This window comes from Mobula birostris, chromosome 9 (genome assembly GCF_030028105.1).
Source record: "Mobula birostris isolate sMobBir1 chromosome 9, sMobBir1.hap1, whole genome shotgun sequence".
NCBI classification, from domain to species: Eukaryota; Metazoa; Chordata; class Chondrichthyes; order Myliobatiformes; family Myliobatidae; genus Mobula; species Mobula birostris.
Genome location: NC_092378.1, coordinates 14,362,722 through 14,382,985, shown reverse-complemented (window position 1 = coordinate 14,382,985; position 20,264 = coordinate 14,362,722). Strand labels below are relative to the sequence as shown.

At 42.4% G+C, this 20,264-nt stretch overlaps 1 protein-coding gene across 1 annotated transcript; it reads left to right on the top strand.

Annotated features, from left to right (window-relative positions):
- Nucleotides 1-353: 353 nt before the first annotated feature.
- On the top strand, nucleotides 354-18,928 carry vhll (von Hippel-Lindau tumor suppressor like). The gene is made up of 3 exons (XM_072269333.1): nucleotides 354-898; nucleotides 14,492-14,626; nucleotides 18,328-18,928. The coding sequence occupies exons 1-3, from the start codon at nucleotides 721-723 to the stop codon at nucleotides 18,489-18,491; spliced, it is 477 nt and encodes a 158-aa protein (XP_072125434.1). The 5' UTR covers nucleotides 354-720; the 3' UTR covers nucleotides 18,492-18,928.
- The last annotated feature ends 1,336 nt before the right edge of the window (nucleotides 18,929-20,264 follow it).

The following is a 20,264-nucleotide window of genomic DNA, read 5'->3' as shown; positions in this document are numbered from 1 at the left end:
AGCTTTTCTTTCCTTCTTGTTATCTTGAATGCACTGTGCATGCTTTGCACTTTGGCAGTAGAGGAACGCTGTCTCATTCGGCCATATCCATTTATGGTTGAATGATAGTTGAACTTGATTTGATTTATAGATTTATTGGGTATGCCCACAAGAAATTGAATTTCATGGTTGTATGTGGTGGCATATATGTACTTTGATAATAAATTTACTTTGAACTTTGTAAAAATCTTTCACGTCATCTAATATCGCGTCAATCATTATTTTGCTTACAACGATTTAAAAATATATTATATCAGTGTTTTACTTCCTGTTTCACAGTCTCATCTCGGCGAGGATTCTTGAGTTTAACGCATTGAATTGCCTTCCTGCTAGCTGACACTCCTCACAGCACCACGCAGAGGGCGGCGCATTTGAGAGGGTGCGAGAGGGGGAATTCGTCACAAACAATCCTGCAGAAAGTTTCTGGGAATGGTCTCTGAGGAAAATGCTGAAAGCAGGTTGCAAAATTTTCATCCAAACTCAAGTTATTTGTCTTACACCCTTACTTGACCCGCATTCTTCACACCCGGGCTCTGCCCGACTATTCCCAGCCTCAGCCCACTCCCAGATCCCTGCCAGGACCATCTCCTTCGAACTTGCCGCTTCCTGTTTTTGATTTGCAATTGATAGAAAACCAGGTGAAAGCGATCAATAGCGACTACGATCGGATTTGTGACTGTCATGAACGAGCAGCCGCCGTGCACGCTTAGATCCTTGCATTCAGATGAAGGCAGTTTTGTGAAATTTGTTAATCTGACCCAGCGCACTGCAAGACCTTGGTGGATCGATTTTAATGGACTTCCTCAAAATTATGACGACATTGCCCCGGGAGGCATTTTGCATATGCGCACCTATCGCAGTAAGTAGAAACAAAATATATACTTAAAACAGTAGATCTTTATGCGAATCACATGTCGGTGCTCCTGTGAGGCCGACAGGCCTGTAGACTCAACTTCTTCCGTATCTGAAGCCTCTTGCATGCTGCAGTACATTCCTTCAAGGAGCACTGAGGTCGACTGCATATTTGTGGACAATACCGGAGGATATAAGGTGTTTATTTGAAATTTTGATTTGTGAAAAGACCGATTTTATCCATAATAGAACGAGAAAATGAAGGAAACGGTCAGGAGACCAATCTGTGGAGATATGTTTCTGGCCTGAGACCCTTTACCAGAACTGAGAAAGAGAGAAACAAGTTTTCAGTAGCAGACAAGGTGGGAGATGGAGGGCAGGACAAAGGGGAACATTTCTGAGAGTGGAGACTAACCAAGTTAATGTGACATTAGATGAGAATTGCATCAATTTTTGCCTTTTTTTAAAAAAAATGTTATTAATCGCAAGGCTGAAGGACATTCCCAACAGGATAGACTTGATATCATTGGAAAGGGGAAATAAAATGAACCTTTGACTGACAGAAATGGCCAGTTCTGATGCAGGAAAAAAGGAAAGAGTGAGTTATCTGAAGTTGAAGAAGACCAGAAGGCTGCAAGTTGCTCACATGGAAGGAGAGATGCTGTTCTTCCAGTTTGTGTTAGGCCTCGTGTAGGTGACAGTAGAGAGGCTAGAGCAGGTGTGGGATGGAGGAATAATGTATCGGCACCAGGAACTTCAGCAACTGTGGACTGAATGCAGGTGCTCCACAAAGCAGAGGAATGGAGGGTCCTTGGTAAACAAGTCTCTCTGAAGATGGCAAAGTTCAAGTAAATTTATTATCAAAGTACACAAAGTTTTTCTGTCATTCATTCTTTGGGCATTTTCATGTGTTTCATGGGTGTCTGCAAAGAGGAAGAATTTCAGGTTGTATACTGTATACAATCTTTAATATTAAATGGAACCACTGAACCATATATGTCACCATGTCCTACCCTGAGATTCACTTTCAGGCCAGACATAAGGCAAATGGGATACCTGCCTTAATTATCTAGGGCCTAGAATATAAGGCTCAAGGACAGCTTCCACTCTGTGGTTGAGAATCAGAATGAAGTTCACTATCACTAGCATATGTCATGAACAACAGGAATTCTGCAGATGCTGGAAATTCAAGCAACACACATCAAAGTTGCTGGTGAACGCAGCAGGCCAGGCAGCATCTGTAGGAAGAGGTGCAGTCGACGTTTCAGGCCGAGACCCTTCGTCAGGAATAACTGAAGGAAGAGTGAGTAAGGGATTTGAAAGTTGGAGGGGGAGGGGGAGATCCAAAATAATAGGAGAAGACAGGAGGGGGAGGGATAGAGCCAAAAGCTGGACAGGTGATTGGCAAAAGGGGATACGAGAGGATCATGGGACAGGAGGTCCGGGAAGAAAGACAAGGGGGGAGGGACCCAGAGGATGGGCAAGAGGTATATTCAGAGGGACAGAGGGAGAAAAAGGAGAGTAAGAGAAAGAATGTGTGCATAAAAATGACTAACAGATGGGATACGAGGGGGAGGTGGGGCCTTAGCGGAAGTTAGAGAAGTCGATGTTCATGCCATCAGGTCATCAGGTTGGAGGTTACCCAGACGGAATATAAGGTGTTGTTCCTCCAACCTGAGTGTGGCTTCATCTTTACAGTAGAAGAGGCCGTGGATGGACATGTCAGAATGGGAATGGGATGTGGAATTAAAATGTGTGGCCACTGGGAGATCCTGCTTTCTCTGGCGGACAGAGCGTAGATGTTCAGCAAAGCGGTCTCCGAGTCTGCGTCGGGTCTCGCCAATATATAAAAGGCCACATCGGGAGCACCGGACGCAGTATATCACGCCAGTCGACTCACAGGCGAAGTGTTGCCTCACCTGGAAGGACTGTTTGGGGTCTCCCTCCTGGCACTTATCCGTGTAAGCGGAACAAATGCTACACATGCCCTTACACTTCCTCCCTTACCACCATTCAGGGCCCCAAACAGTCCAGTCCTTCCTTTCAGTTATACTGTCCTTACACATCTGGAGAAGAAGGATGCTTATGTGAGAAAGCTGTTCTTGGACTACAGTTCAGCATTCAACAATATAGTTCCATCCAGGCTTGACAAGAAGCTCAGAGACCTCGACCTTGACCCTGCCTTGTGCTCCCTCACCTCCAACCCTCTGACTCTCAACACAGGAGCCCCTCAGGGCTGCGTACTGAGTCCCCTCCTTTACTCCCTGTATACCCATGACTGTGTCGCCATCCACAGCTCCAATCTAGTAATTAAATTTGCCGACGACACTACATTGATTGGCCTTATCTCAAACAATAACGAGGTGGCCTATAGGAAAGAAGTCATCTCTCTGACACAGTGGTGTCAAGAAAACAACCTCTCCCTCAATGTCACAAAAACAAAGGAGCTGGTTGTGGATTACAGGAGGAATGGAGATTGGCTAACCCCTAGTGATATCAATGGATCTGGGGTTGAGAGGATAAACAGCTTCAAGTTCCTCAGCATCCACATCACTGAGGACCTCACATGGTCTGTACATACCAGCTGTGTGATGAAAAATGCACAACAGCACCTCTTTCACTTCAGACGGTTGAGGAAGTTTGGTATGAGCCCCCAGATCCTGAGAACTTTCTACAGGGGCACAATTGAGAGCATCCTGATGGGCTGCATCACTGCCTGGTATGGGAACTGTATCTTGCTTAATCGCAGGACTCTGCAGAGAGTGGTGTGGACAGCCCAGCGCATCTGTAGATGTGAACTTCCCACTATTCAGGACATTTACAAAAACAGGTGGGTAAAAAGGGCCCGTAAGATCATTGGGGACCCGAGTCACTTCAACCACAATCTATTCCAACTGCTACCATCTGGGAAACAGCACCGCAGCATAAAAGCCAGGACCAACAGGCTCCGGGACAGCTTCTTCCACCAAGCCATCAGACTGATTCACTCATGCTGATTTGAGTGTATTCTATGTTACATTGACTGTTCTATTTATTATAAACTATTATAAATTACTATGATTGCACATTTAGATGGAGACGTAACATAAAGATTTTTACTCATGCATGTGAAGGATGTAAGAAATAAAGTCAATTCAATTCAAGTAGTGCAAAAACTAGTGAGATTATGTACATCAGTTTATTGTCCATTCAGAAATCTAAAGTTCGAGGCAAAGAAGCTGTTCTTAATACACTGAATGTGTGTCTCGGGCTCCTCTAGCTCCTTGCTAATGGTAGCAATGAGAAGAGAGTGTGTTCTGGATGATGGGGTAACTTAATGATGGATGCCTCCTTTTTGAGACATCGTCTTTTAAAGGTATACTGGATGCTGAAGAAGTTAGTGCCCATGATGGAGCTGACTGAGTTCACAGCTTTCTGCAGCTTTTTCCGAACCCGTACATTTGTCCCCCCTCCCAATACCAGATAGTGATGCAATCAGTTAGAATGCTGTCCAGAATACATCTGTAGAAACTTGCGAGAGTCTTTGGTGCTGCACCAAGTTTCCTCAAACTCCTAACAAAATATAGCCACTGTCGTGCCTGTCTTTGTAACTGCAGCAATATGTTGGGCCCAGGATAGATTTTCAGAGATGTTGACACCGAGGAATGTGAAACTGCTCACCCTTTCCACCACTGATCCTTCGATGTGTTCCCTCAACCTACCCTTCCTGAAGTCCACAATCAATTCCTTGGCCTTTACTGACAAGGTTTTAAAACCAATGATTGCCCCTCTAGTCTTCTATCATAATAAGATGATCTCTTGATCTAACAATCTATCTCACTCTGAGTTTGCACCTTATTGCCTGTCTGCGCCCGACTTTCTCTGGAACTATTACACTGTGTTCTGCAGTTATTTATTTTCCCTTGGACTACCTCAATGTACTGATGTTTTGAAATAATCTGTAGAGACGTCATAATAACTTGAGTTTTCATTGTACCTCAGTACATGTGACAACAATAAACCAATTACTAATTACCAATAAGAGCAGGGAGGTTAAGGAATATCTTTATAAGCCATTGGTTGGGTCACTGCAGGAATATGCGTACAGTGTTGGCCACCTCACTACAAGGAGGAGAGGATGCAGTGGAGATTCACTAGGTTATTGTTTGGTTGGAGCATATCAGAATCAGATTTATTATTGCTGGCTTAGATTATGTGAAATATGTTGTTTTGTGGCAGCAGACATAACATTGCTACAAATTGCAAAAATAAATTTAATTAGTGCAAATAAAAGGAATAACGAGGTAGAACTCATGGATTCATGGACCATTCAGAAACCTGAGGGTCACTTACAGTCAGAGACTGCCTAGGCTGGGTTTGTTTTCCTTAGAGCAGAGGAGGTTGATGGAGGATTTGATTGAAGTATATATAGCTATGTGGGTCATAGACAGGGTGGATAGTTGGAAACATTTCCCCAGAACAGAAGTGTCAAAACTATAGTACGTAAGTTAAGTCTAACAGTTGGGAAGAGGTTTAGGAGGGTGCTGGGGAAGAACTCTTTACAAAGAAGATGGTTAAAATGTGGAACAAACTGCCTTGATGGATGGTGGGACCAGGTATCCTCCCAACATTTAGGAACTAACTAGATGAGCACTTGAATTCCCAAGCTGTTGAAGGCTACAACTCAATTGCTGAAGGCCAATTACTGATAAATGGGACTATTCTAGATGAGAACTTGGTCATGATCGTGATGGACTGACAGGCCTGTTTCTCTGTGTCTGCTATTCTGTGGCTCCAGAATCAAATGAAAGCACTGACATTCAACTTGAATCAAATGGACATGATCAAAAGTAGTGGCTGGGTTTTATGCGTATGGCTAGCGCAGCCTATCTGACTAAGATAATTACAATTGTCTGACCCAACATATTGGCCTTTGCTGTGTTGTACTTACAGAGATTATGTGCAAGCACATCGAGGTGGTCTTGCAAGTTCCAAAGGTATCAGCACTGCCTTGTTTCTGCTAGTACATTGTCACCAGAAATAGTGCTGAAATGAAAGTGCCATATAATGAATCTCAGGTTTGTATATGCTGATATATGTACTTTGATAATAAATTTACTTTAAACTTTGAAATAAAGTCAATGCCTCTTGAATTGAAAATTAATCTTTTAAAGCACAATGATTTCATCTTAATGCTGTTAAGTGCTAGAAAGTGCATGTATATATTGATGTTGCCGTAACAACAATGACTTACTCAGTGTCAGCAAGACCAAGGAGCTGATTATTGATTTCAAGAGGAGGAAACTAGAAGTCCATGAACCAATCCTCATTGGAGGAACAGAGGTGCAGAGGGTCAGCAACTTGAAGTTCCTCGATGCTATCATATCAGAGGACCTGTCCTGGGCCCAGCACATAAGTGCAATTATGAAGAAAGCACAGCAGTGCCTTTATTTCTTTAGGGATTTGTGGAGATTTGGCTTAACATCTAAAACTTAGAAGTTTCTCAATAACCATATAACAATTACAGTACGGAAACAGGCCATCTCGGCCCTTCTAGTCCATGCCAAACACTTACTCTCACCTAGTCCCACTGACCTGCACTCAGCCCATAACTCTCCATTCCTTTCCTGTCCATATACCTATCCAATTTTTTTTTAATGACAAAATCGAACCTGCCTCTACCACTTCTACTGGAAGCTCATTCCACACAGCTACCACTCTCTGAGTAAAGAAGTCCCCCCTCATGTTACCCCTAAACTTTTGCCCTTTGACTCTCAACTCATGTCCTCTTGTTTGAATCCCCCCCCACTCTCAATGGTAAAAGCCTATCCACGTCAACTCTATCTATCCCCCTCATAATTTTAAACACCTCAATCAAGTCCCCCTCAACCTTCTACACTCCAAAGAATAAAGACCTAATTTGTTCAACCTTTCTCTGTAACTTAGGTGCTGAAACCCAGGTAACATTCTAGTAAATCTTCTCTGTACTCTCTCTATTTTGTTGACATCTTTCCTATAATTCGGTGACCAGAACTGTACACAATACTCCAAATTTGGCCTCACCAATGCCTTGTACAATTTCAACATTACATCCCAACTCCTATACTCAATGCTCTGATTAATAAAGGCCAGCATACCAAAAGCTTTCTTCACCACCCTATCCGCATGAGATTCCACCTTCAGGGAACTATGCACCATTATTCCTAGATCACTCTGTTCCACCGCATTCCTCAATGCCCTACCATTTACCATGTATGTCCTATTTTGATTCGTCCTACCAAAATGTAGCACCTCACACTTATCACCATTAAACTCCATCTGCCATCTTTCAGCCTACACTTCTAACTGGCCTAAATCTCTCTGCAAGCTTTGAAAACCTACTTCATTATCCACAACGCCACCTATCTTAGTATCATCTGCATACTTACTAATCCAATTTATCACCCTATCATCCAGATCATTAATGTATATGACAAACAACATTGGACCCAGTACAGAACCCTGAGGCACACCACTAGTCACCGGCCTCCAATCTGACAAACAGTTATCCACCACTACTCTCTGGCATCTCCCATCCAGCCACTGTTGAATCAGTTTTACTACTTCAATATTAATACCTAACGATTGAACCTTCCTAACTAGCCTTCCATGTGGAACCTTGTCAAAGGCCTTACTGAAGTCCATATAGACAACATCCACCGCTTTACCCTCGTCAATTTTCCTAGTAACCTCTTCAAAAAATTCAATAAGATTTGTCAAACATGACCTTCCATGCACAAATCCATGTTGGCTGTTCCTAGTCAGACCCTGTCTATCCAGATAATTAAATATACCATCTCTAAGAATACTTCCCATTAATTTACCCACCACTGACGCCAAACTTACAGGCCGATAATTGCTAGGTTTACTCTTAGAACCCTTTTTAAACAATGGAAGCACATGAGCAATACAGCAATCCTCCGGCACCATCCTTGTTTCTAATGACATTTGAAATATTTCTGTCAGAGCCCCTGCTATTTCTATACTAACTTCCCTCAAGGTCCTAAGGAACATCCTGTCAGGACCTGGAGACTTATCCACTTTTATATTCCTTAAAAGCCCCAGTACTTCCTCTTCTTTAATCATCTTAGTTTCCATAACTACCCTACTTGTTTCCCTTGCCTTACACAATTTAATATCCTTCTCCTTAGTGAATACCGAAGAAAAGAAATTGTTCAAAATCTCACCCATCTCTTTTGGTTCCACACATAGCTGTCCACTTTGATTCTCTAGGGGACCTATTTCATCCCTCACTATCCTTTTGCTATTAATATAACTGTAGAAACCTTCTGGATATATTTTCATCTTACTTGCCAAAGCAACCTCATCTTCTTTTAGCTTTTCTAATTTCTTTCTTAAGATTCTTTTTACATTCTTTATATTCCTCGGGCACCTGATTTACTCCAAGCTGCCTATATTTATTGTAGATCTCCCTCTTTTTCCGAACCAAGTTTCCAATATCCCTTGAAAACTATGGCTCTCTCAAACTCTTAACCTTTCCTTTCAACCTAACGGGAACATAAGGATTCTGTACCCTCAAAATTTCACCTTTAAATGACATCCATTTCTCTATTACATCCTTCCCATAAAACAAATTGTCCCAATCCACTCCTCCTAAATCCTTTCGCACCTCCTCAAAGTTAGCCTTTCTCCAATCAAAAATCTCAACCCTGGGTCCAGTCCTATCCTTCTCCATAATTATATTGAAACAAAGGGCTTTGTGGTCACTGGACCTGAAGTGCTCCCCAACACATACCTCCGTCACCTGACCTATCTCATTCCCTAACAGGAGATCCAACACTGCCCCTTCTCTAATTGGTACCTCTATGTATTGCTGCAAAAAAACTATCCTGCACAAATTTTACAAACTCCAAACCATCCAGCCCTTTTACAGAATGAGCTTCCCAGTCTATGTGTGGAAAATTAAAATCTCCCACAATCACAACCTTGTGCTTACTACAAATATCTGCTATCTTCTTACAAATTTGCTCCTCTAATTCTCGCTCCCCATTAGGTGGTCTATAATACACCCCTATAAGTGTTACTACACCTTTCCCATTCCTCAATTCTACCCAAATATCCTCCCTAGACGAGTCCTCTAATCTATCCTGCCAAAACACCGTTGTAATATTTTCTCTGACAAGCAATGCAACACCTCCCCCTCTTGCCCCTCTGATTCTATCACACCTGAAGCAACGAAATCCAGAAATATTTAGTTGCCAATCACACCCCTCCTGCAACCATATTTCACTAATAGCTACAACATCATATTTCCAGGTATCAATCCATGCTCTAAGCTCATCCACCTTTCTTACAATGCTCCTAGCATTAAAATTGATGCACTTAAGAAACTCTCCACCTCTTACTCTCTATTTATCCCTAATGGTGCAAACGACTTTATTATCTTTTTCTTCCTTCTCCCCTACATCTTTGGTCTGAATGCTCCCCTTCTCCGTCATCTGCCTATCCTCCCTCACATACTGTCTACTAGCTTTCTCTATTTGTGAACTGACCTCCTCTCTCCTAGTCTCTTCAATTTGATTCCCATCCCCCAACCTTTCTAGTTTAAAGCCTCCCCAGTAGCCTTTGCAAATCTCCCCGCCAGGATATTGGTCCCCCTAGGATTCAAGTGCAACCTGTCCTTTCTATACAGGTCAAACCTGCCTGAAAAGAGGTCCCAATGATCCAGAAACTTGAATCCCTGCCCCCTGCTCCAATCCCTCAGCCATGCACTTATCCTCCACCTCATTCCATTCCTACTCTCACTGTTGCATGGCACAGGCAGTAATCCCGAGATTACTACCTTTGCGGTCCTTTTTCTCAACTCCCTTCCTAACTATAACAGATGAATATCTGTTACCTGTCAAGTAGGGTGCCGTGCACAATCCTGATTTGATGGAGACAGATGTGAGAGCACGGAGGAACACCTGGTGAAACTTCTGAAATGCCTTCTTTGCTGCCGCTGCTACTGTGTGATCCAGAATCTCCGGAGGAGAAGGCCCTGAGACCTGGGCTTTGCTTTTTGCTTGGTGGCCGGGACAGGGTCGAAGCACTTGGCAGAGATGGTGCTCGGTGCTTGGTGTCGGAGGGCTGGTCAGAGGCTCGAAGTTTTCGGACTCAGATTCCGCTGCGGTCGGGTGCTGCCAATGGTGCTGCATTGGCAAGTTTGCCGCTCTGGAGGTTCATTACAGGGAGAGTTTTCCTTCCTTCTACCGTCTGCGTGAATGATGGTCTATCGGGACTCTGAGACATTTTTTTACCGCGCCCATGGTCTGCTCTTTATCAAATTACGGTATTGCTTTGCACTGTTGTAACTACATGTTATAATTATGTGGTTTCTGTCGGTTTTAGTCTTGGTCTGTCCTGTGTTTCTGTGATATCATACTGGAGGAACATTGTATCATTTCTTAATGCATGCATTTCTAAATGACAATAAACGAGGACTGAGTGTCCTCATAATCTAATCTAATCTAACTCCCTATATTCTCCTTTCAGCACCTCTTCTCTTTTCCTACCTATGTCATTGGTACCTATTTGTACCACGACCTCTGGCTCCTCACCCTCCCACTTCAGGATATCTTGGACGCAATTAGAAACATCCCGGACCCTGGCACCAGGGAGGCAAACTACCACCCAGGTCTACTGACTGCATCCACAGAATCGCCTATCTGACCCCCTAACTATCCAGCCCCCTATTACTACTGCCCTCGTCTTCCTTTCCCTACCCTTCTGAGCTAAGGGCCAGACTCTGTGCCAGAAGCACGGCCACTGTTGCTTCCCCCAGGTACGCTGTCCCCCCCCCCCCAACAGTACTCAAACAAGAGTACGTATTGTCAAGGGGCACAGCCGCCGGGGTACTCTCTAGTACCTGACACTTCCCCTTCCCCCTCCTAACCATGACCCACTTATCTGCCTCTAGTGGCCCCGGTGTGACCACCTGCCTGTAACTCCTCTCTATCAACTCCTCACTCTCCCTGACCAGATGAAGGTCATCGAGCTGCAGCTCCAGTTCCCTAACACGGTCCCTTAGGAGCGTAGTGGAGAGTATATTGACTGGCTGGTCACAGTAAGTAGTGGACGTGGCCCAGTCCATCACGGGTAAAGCCCTCTCCACCAATGAGCACATCTTCTTGAAGCATTGAAGCAGGAAAGCAGCATCCATCATCTGGGACCACCACCACCCAGCACATGCTCTCTTCTCACCGCTGCCATCAGGAGGAAGGTACAGGAGTCTCAAGACTCACACCAGCAGGTTCAGGTACAGTTACTATCCCTCAAACATCAGAATCTTGAACCAAAGTGGATAACTTCACTCAACTTCATGTGCCCCATCGTTGAACTGTTTCCACAACCAATGGACTAACTTCCAAGGACTCTTTATGTCATGTTCTCGATATTTATTGCTTTTTTTTTTGCATTTGCATAGTTTGATTTCTTCTATACTCTTGTTGAATGCCCAAGTTGGGCAGTCTTTCTTTCATTCTGTTAGGGTTATTAAGTTATCAGTCTATAGTTATATAGAGTATGCCCACAAGAAAATGAATCTCAGGGTTGTATATGGTGACATTCATGTACTTAGATGATAACTTTACTTTGAACATTGAACTTTTGTGAAGTTGATAGTGATGCCTGCAAGAAAGACTTATTGACAGTATGAGTTCCACACATGAAAAATTATCATGCTAGTCATGTGCATTATGCAATGGTAGTGCAGAATGTTATTTCATTTGTTAATGTTAGAAATTGACTTTTAAAGACCGGTGGAATACAATGCAGAATAAGGTGAAATGTTGTCATGAACAAGATCAAATTTCTACCCGGATAAAATGGCAATGCACAGCTTCCAGGCTTTGGTTATCATTCAATTCTGGTGTCATTAGGGGGTCAAAGGAGGTGTAAGGTGCTCCTTCTCTCTGCTAGCCTGCAGACCACCCTTGGACAAGGTGTAGCACTTGCTTAGTCCCATGATCAGTGTCACATGAAGCCATGGGAGCAGGTGGTTGATGTTCGTATAAGCAGCTGGTGCATATCACAGCATAGAACATAGAATAGTACAGCACATTACAGGCCCTTCAGCCCACAATGTCGTGCCGACCCTCAAACCCTGCCTCCCATCTAACCCCCCCACCATAAATTCCTCCATATACCTGTCTAGTAGTCTCTTAAACTTCACTAGTGTATCTGCCTCCACCACTGACTCAGGCAGTGCATCCCACGCACCAACCACTCTGAGTAAAAAAACCTTCCTCTAATATCCCCCTTGAACTTCCCACCTTAAAGCCATGTACTCTTGTATTGAGCAGTCGTGCCCTGGGGAAGAGGTGCTGGCTATCCACTCTATCTATTCCTCTCAATATCTTGTACACCTCTATCATGTCTCCTCTCATCCTCCTTCTCTCCAAAGAGTAAAGCCCTAGCTCCCTTAATCTCTGATCATAATGCATACTCTCTAAACCAGGCAGCATCCTGGGAAATCTCCTCTGCACCCTCTCCAATGCTTCCACATCCTTCCTATAGTGAGGCAACCAGAACTGGACACAGTACTCCAAGTGTGGCCTAACCAGAATTTTATAGAGCTGCATCATTACATTGCGACTCTTAAACTCTGTCCCTCGTCTTATGAAAGCTGACACCCCATAAGCTTTCTTAACTACCCTATCTACCTGTGAGGCAACTTTCAGGGATCTGTGGCCAAGTACCCCCAGAACCCTCTGCTCCTCCACACTACCAAGTATCCTGCCATTTGCTTTGTACTCTGCCTTGGAGTTTGTCCTTCCAAAGTGTACCACCTCACACTTCTCTGGGTTGAACTCCATCTGCCACTTCTCAGCCCACTTCTGCATCCTACCAATGTCTCTCTGCAATCATCAACAATCCTCTACACTATCCACAACATCACCAACCTTTGTGTTGTCTGCAAACTTGCCAATCCACCCTTCTACCCCCACATCCAGGTCATTAATAAAAATTACAAAAAGTAGAGACACCACTAGTCACAATCCTCCAATCGGAATGTACTCCCTCCACCGTGACCCTCTGCCTTCTGCAGGTCCTGGTTATTGTGACCATTGACACCAGGCAGACAGTCTCTGAAGAGTATTAATAATGACTTGGGTTACCCATCTTGTAAAGACATTGCCCAGAAGAAGGCAATGGTCAACCAACTCTGTAGAATTTGTCAAGAACAAGCATGGTCATACACCATGATTGTCCACGTCATACAACATGGCACATATGATGATCATGAATGTCATTAGATGTCCTTCCAAAGCACATTATATCTAGTTTGTCATCTTTCCTACATTGAATTCAGTTTATCTGTTTTAAACTGATAATCAAAACCTGCTAATTTAAGATCTGATTCAGAAGGTAATGTGACAAGACTGTGATCAAAGCTCAGATTTTGATAGGAGAACCATGCAAAGCATTGCCTTGCACTGATCTGATATAGATGAGTTTTTGTCCTCTAAACTTTTCATTTTTATAAAGATTGCTGTTGGATGAAAGAGCAATTTACCTTCAGTGGCCACTTTATTCAGTACACCTGCTCTTTACTGCAAATATCTGATCAGCCAATCATGTCACAACAACTCAATGCCGAAAAGCATGCAGACATGGTCAAGAGGTTCAGTTGTTGTTCAGACCAGACATCAGAATGGGGAAGAAATGTGATCTAAGTGACTTTGGCCGTGGATCAATTGTAGGCAACAGATGATGTTTGAGTATTTCAGAAATGCTGATCCCCTGAGGTTTTCATGCACAACGAACTCTAGAGCAGGGGTTCCCAACTTTTTTTTAATGCCAGGGACCAATCCCATTAAGCAAGTGTTCTGTGGACCCTGGGTTGGGGAGCCCTGCTCTGGAGCTTACAGAGAATTCTGCACGAAACAAAACAATCCAGTGAGCATCAGTTCTGTGAACAAAAATGCCTCATTAATAAGAGAGATCAGAGCAGAGTGACCAGACTGGTTCAAGCTGACAGGAAGGCGACAGTAACTCAAATAACCACACGTTGCAACAGCGGTGTGCGGAAGAGCATTTGTGAGTGCACAACATGTTGAGCCTTGAAGTGGATGGGCCACAGAAGACCACACTGGGTTTCACTTCCGTACGTAATAAAGTGGCCATTAAGTGGACTTGAGCGCCAGCAGTTGTCCATGTCAGTGATTTTGCTTTTGATGCCTATTTCCTACAGGGAGTAGTTCAACAAGGGATTAATACAAACATGCAGCTGAATTTTTTTAAATAAGCATGTGCAGGAAGTTTTTTTCAGAAGCAGATTTACTCTTTTCAAAGCAAAATAGAAAAGTTCTGATGAAAGGTCTTTGAATTTAACTCTATTTCACGTCCCATCCTGGTGAGTATTTTCAACACTTTCCGTTTTTATTTCACAAACATGTAACTGTTGGCCTATAACAAATTACACAGCACCGGGAGCCTCAGACAACACTGTAGTGTCACTAATGGAACAAAATGATTGTGCACTTGTAGTCAGTATCCATGAAGTAACATTGGGTATTATGTGAATTGTTGGTAGCTGTCAACACATTCCATTATCTGACGCCTGATTCTTTTATTTCAGCTCATCCTTGGGTTTTTCGAGATGCAAACACTGGGGATAAATTGCTTATAAATAAAGATGAAATTTATTTTCCAACATCTGCACTATATGACGGAAACAAACCCGTTTATCTTCCTGTTTACATCACACTTCCAGGCAAGTATAACGTGTGGCTTTCAACTGCACTAAACTCGCAAACACAAAACATAATGTCTCTAGCATCAGATCTGTAATTAGATCTTATTCCTCTCACTCAACTACAAAGGCTTCTGAATTTTCAGGATGTCTTGCTTCTTAGCTAAACATCAATATTTCAGTGAATTTGTAAAAATGACTTTCTCAGGCCATTAGCAGTCTTGAGGGAATGTCATTACTTAACTTTTTTTCTCAAAGATTGTTTTAAAATATTTGTCCATATAGGAACAAATATCTCATTGCTGGTGATCATCCTGACTGAACCTTACAGACAGTAGTATCACAGACTATAATCGGTTATCTTGTCTTATCCTAACGCTAGTCTGGGGATTGAGGATGACTTACAATGCTTTGATCAGGGAAGGGACAAACGGATAGAATCTGAACCTAGTTACTGTTGAATAGCATACACACATTTTATTCAGTAAATCTGTTTGTTAACCAGCTAATCGTATGGCAACAAATTAATGCATAGAAGCATGCCGACATGCTGAAGAGGTTCAGTTGCTCAGACCAAACATCAAAATGAGGAAGAAATGTGGTCTAAGTGAGTTTGACCATGGACTGATTGTTGGTGCTAGACGGAGTGGCTTGATTAACCCAGAAACTGCTGATCTCCTGAGATTTTCACACTCGACAGTCTCCAGAGTTTACAGAAATGGTGAAAAGAAACAGAAGAACTTCCAGATCTGTGAGCAAAGACGCCTCGTTAATGAGAGAGGTCAGAGGAGAATGGCCAGACCTTTTCGATCTGCCAGTGGTGTGCGGAAGAGTAACTCTGAATGTAAAACATGTTGAACGTTAAAGTGGATGTGCTAAAGCGGCAGAAGGCCACAAACATGCAGTTGATGGCCACGTTATTAGGTACAGGAGGTACCTAATAAAGAAGCTCACTGAGTTTATATGAGTATTCTATCATTAAAAATCCCCATGCTGGAAAATAGCCAAGTCAAGTCGTCACTTTTATTGTCATTTCAACCATAACTGCTGGTACAGAACATAGTAAAAATGAGACAATGTTTTCCAGGACCATGATGCTACATGAAACAATACAAAAACTACACTGAACTACGTAAGAGAAAACACAAGAACTACACTAGACTACAGACCTGTCCAGGACTGCATAAAGTGCACAAAACAGTGCAGGCATTACAATAAATAATAAATAATAAACAAGACAGTAGGCACAGTAGAGGGTATAGAAGGTTGGTGTCAAGCCAAGCTCTGGGTATTGAGTCTGATGGCTTAGGGGAAGAAACTGTTACATAGTCTGGTCGTGAGAGCCCGAATGCTTCGGTGCCTTTTTCCAGATGGCAGGAGGGAGAAGAGTTTATATGAGTGGTGCGTGGGGTCCTTCATAATACTGTTTGCTTTGCGGATGCAGCGTGTGGTGTAAATGTCTGTGATGGCGGGAGGAGAGACCCCGATGATCTTCTCAGCTGACCTCACTATCCGCTGCAGGGTCTTGTGATCCGAGATGGTGCAATTTCCAAACCAGGCAGTGATGCAGCTGCTCAGGATGCTCTCAATACAACCTCTGAAGAATGTGGTGAGGATGAGGGGTGGGAGATGGACTTTCCTCAGCCTTCGCAGAAAGTAGAGATGCCGCTGGGCTTTCTTTGCTATGGAGCTGGTGTTGAGGGACCGGGTGAGATTCTCCGCCAGGTGAACAGCAAGAAATTTGGTGCTCTTAATGATCTCTACAGAGGAGTTGTCGATGTTCAGAGGAGAGTGGTCGCTCCATGTCCTCCTGAAGTCAACAACCATCTCTTTTGTTTACATTCAGAGACAGGTTGTTGGCTCTGCACCAGTCCATTAGACGCTGCACCTCCTCTCTGTATGCTGACTCATCGTTCTTGCCAAAGAGACCCACCACGGTCGTGACATCGGCGAACTTGGTGATGTGGTTCGAGCTGTGTGTTGCGGCACAGTCGTGGGTCAGCAGAGTCAACAGCAGTGGACTGAGCACACAGCCCTGGGGGCCCCATGCTCAGTGTGATGGTGTTGGAGATGCTGCTTCCAATCCGTAGATTCAAATTCGTTGACTCGAACAAAAATAATTTTAAACTAGTTTATTCTAGCTTCACAGTCTGGACCAAGATTGCTCACTACCAGTGAAAAAGCATTGCCAATCCCAAATCTATCAGCAGTAAACATGGATATCCAGCCAATATCTCAGGGGATTTTTACTATTAAACTTTTGGATTACAGCACCATTCGGGTAGTAAAAGGGCAACATTCGAGTCACTGACAGGAGCCATTATGTCTGCACTCTTTTGAATCTGTGTTTTATATTCCATGCTTTTTGCTCTTATTTCTGTTGCTGTATGCACAATTTTTTTTTGCATGTTGGGGGTGGGTTGATGTTTTTCTTTGAACAGGTTCCATGGTTTTATTTCTTTCGTGGCTGGCTGTGGGGAAGATGAATCTCAGGGTTGTATACTACATACATACTGAGTATCTTTGAATTTTTGAATGTGTAATGAAGTATTTCCAACAAGTGTAGTTTATAATATGCTCAATGATATTATTTGTTTTCTTTGACTCAGATGTATTAATTAGGGATAAAATTTCTATGAAATTAACAAATAAATAATAAAGGTATCCGTTAGTCTTGCGAGACCATGGATCTGCGCCTGGAAAGTCTTCACTCTCCAGGGTGCAGGCCTGGGCAAGGTTGTATGGAAGACCAGCAGTTGCCTATGCTGCAAGTCTCCCCTCTCCACTACACCAATGTTGTCCAAGGGAAGGACATTAGGACCCATACAGCTTGGCACCAGTGTTGTCGCAGAGCAACGTGTGATTAAGTGCCTTGCTCAAGGACACAACACGGTCCCTCGCTGAGGCTCGAACTCACGACCTTCAGGTAGCTAGTCCAATGCCTTAACCACTTGGCCATGTGCTCATACATGAAGTTAACAAATTACATGATATATGCCAGTGATATTAAATCTGGTTCTGAGATGGTCCCAAATGTAGTTCTGGGGAGGATTGGCAGGAATGTAACAGAAATGGTACAAATTGCAGGATGTGCAAAAATCCAATGAAAAGAAAATTTCTTGTCATACAACCTGTCTACTTATTTGGAAAGAATCCTGCTCAGCAGTAGAATCTAGTCACCAACTAATAATGACCAGAGACATTGTAACTTCAGCACAATTTGTTCTGTAATTAGAGTAGAGAAAAATAATTAGAATATAACTATTCTGCAAAATGATAATTTTGGAAATAATTCAGAAAATGTATAGTTCAGGTGGTTGATGGCTGGGTTGAGCAGTTCTCCAACCTTGGCAATTTACTTACAAGCGTTCCGTCACTGTACAAGGAGACTTCATTGTATGGTGACAAAACATTTGGAAGTAAATTGCCAAGATTGGATAGCAACTCAACCCAATAATAATTATCTTGATAAGTCCTAATTTAATATAAATTGTGATTTGAATCTAGACCAAAAACGTTGTTATATTTTGAATCTCTTTAAAATACTTTCTGTAAATGTCCACTATTTTCACTGTTTAGCTCATCTGTCGGTTGAAGTTAATATTGTTGTTAGACACGTTTTTAATTTGCTATACATGAAGTTATACTGAAGTTAGTTGCCAAAACATTGCAAATCTGTTCCTTTCATAACCTGTGTGAACAATGAACTTTTTTCTTTACAGTGTATTCACTGAAGGATTGGTGTTTGCAATTTATTTGCAAACACGTGAAGTTGGAGGACTACACAAAGTTGAAAATACCGTGTGTATTGCAAACTGATCTCCAAAATCTTCCATGTCTAGAAAAGGAGATTGAAAACCTGAGTACTCGCTACAGAAACAGCTAACAATTTAAAAATTGCTACTGTGCTGTTTCCATTTCCACCTTGTTTTACATTGTTAAAGTATAACTTTTCCCATTCCACTTATATTTCTGTGTTTTTACCAGCTTGAAGAATGGTTTAATAGGACATGTAAATGAAAATTTTTCAATCTTCAGTTGCAAAATTAGGGATTTATTGGTGGAGCAGATGCTAATTTTATTCTGCCACTATAAACTAGATAGATCTTATGTATTTCTAATGAGGGTAAAAATAGCTTGTTTATAAAACAGGCTATTTGTCTTTCAATTAAGATTAAATAAAATTTCCCTGTCCATAAGTAATGGTTGGAACTGGAGTGGAATAACAATGAAAACTCTCATGCTCCGCTTCATGGTCGATAAATTATTAAAGTGCATTTTAAAAATCAATACACTGTCCATTGGCTCAAATTATTCTAATCTTTCAAGTGAAAAGTTAAGAGTTATTTTCCTCTCTTTGTTCTCTCTACTGCGAGTAATAAAGTGCATCCAAAGTATATGAGGCAAAGTCATTAGAGTATCCGGACTACTGTTGAAGAACAGCAGCTTGAAAAGCTTAAGGCCCAAAGAACAAATGGGCATCCACGTGAATGGTGCATTTTGACTAATGGTGTCACATTGGTTATCTGTTCTTGGGCTGATCTGGCAGTCATGTGCAGAAGCCCCATTGTTAATTTCTTTGCACTCCTCTGAAAAGGAGACTATTTTGATTCGGGCCGATGAAAGTGAAGTGAGAGGCTCAGAAATATATTTCTGCAGCTACATTTCCTGTCCTTGCACTGACCTAGATATCTCAGAAATTGCAGGTGTTGAAGTGAGCATATATAGGACCAACAGAACATGTGCTGCCCCATTTTCCTTTAAGTACAACTTAATAAAAAAAAAAAAAAAAAAATAATTCCTGGAATCAAAGAGGAAAACTATGTTGAGATACTTTTGGGGATATATATTACTCCTATAATAATACTTGATCTTTATCTCACAAGGTACTGAATGTGTAAAGCAATTGTTTTATTGCTTCTTCTTGATTTAGTTCTTCGGTCTGTCTGTCCAGATACCATATCCGATGCGGACTTTGCTGACCATGGTTTTCCATATAGATCTATCCTTCGTTTTTTGGATGTCTTCAATTTCCTCGATGTGTAGCAACCTGGCTATGCTCTTGATGTACATAAGCCGAGGTCTTCCTCTAGGTGCTTCATCAGAATCAGTTGCTAAATGTAAATTTGATTGTCTTTGTTACATTTGCCTTTTTTGTTATTACAGAAAATTTATACTACCCAGTTTTTGAAACTGCCAGAAACTTAAAGAAAAAACAGAAAATGCAAGATACATTCAGCATCTCAGGCCGCTGTAGTGGAAAGAAAAAAACAAGTTAATGCTTCAGATCTGGGAGAAGGTTAGTTTTACATTGCATGGGGGGGGTTGTAGGCTATGTGACTAATGGATCAATGAATGTGGTTAGAGGGAACATTTTAGGTCAAGTATCTTCTGTTTAGACTGGGAAAACGAGAAAACAAGTTAGACTTAAGAGGCTAAGTGAATGAGGGAAGGGTAGTAATCCAAACACAAGACAATCTGCAGATGCTGGAAATCCAAAGCAACACGCACAAAGTGCTGGAGGAACTCAGCAGGCCAGGCAGCATCTATGGAAAAGAGCAAACTGTTGAGGTTTTGGGCTGAGACCCTTCATCAGGACTCGGGTAATGTCTAATCAGGTGAGATCAGGGTTGTCATAATGAGAACAATGACAGAGAGG

What these genes read in the sequence shown, in the direction of transcription:
- vhll (XM_072269333.1), top strand. Translation starts at nt 721, where the DNA reads ATGAACGAGCAGCCGCCGTGCACGCTTAGATCCTTGCATTCAGATGAA. An exon ending in GCATATGCGCACCTATCGCA is followed by an intron (nt 899 to 14,491) that starts GTAAGTAGAAAC and finishes CTTTTATTTCAG; the next exon opens with CTCATCCTTGGGTTTTTCGA. An exon ending in TGTTTACATCACACTTCCAG is followed by an intron (nt 14,627 to 18,327) that starts GCAAGTATAACG and finishes TTTTCTTTACAG; the next exon opens with TGTATTCACTGAAGGATTGG.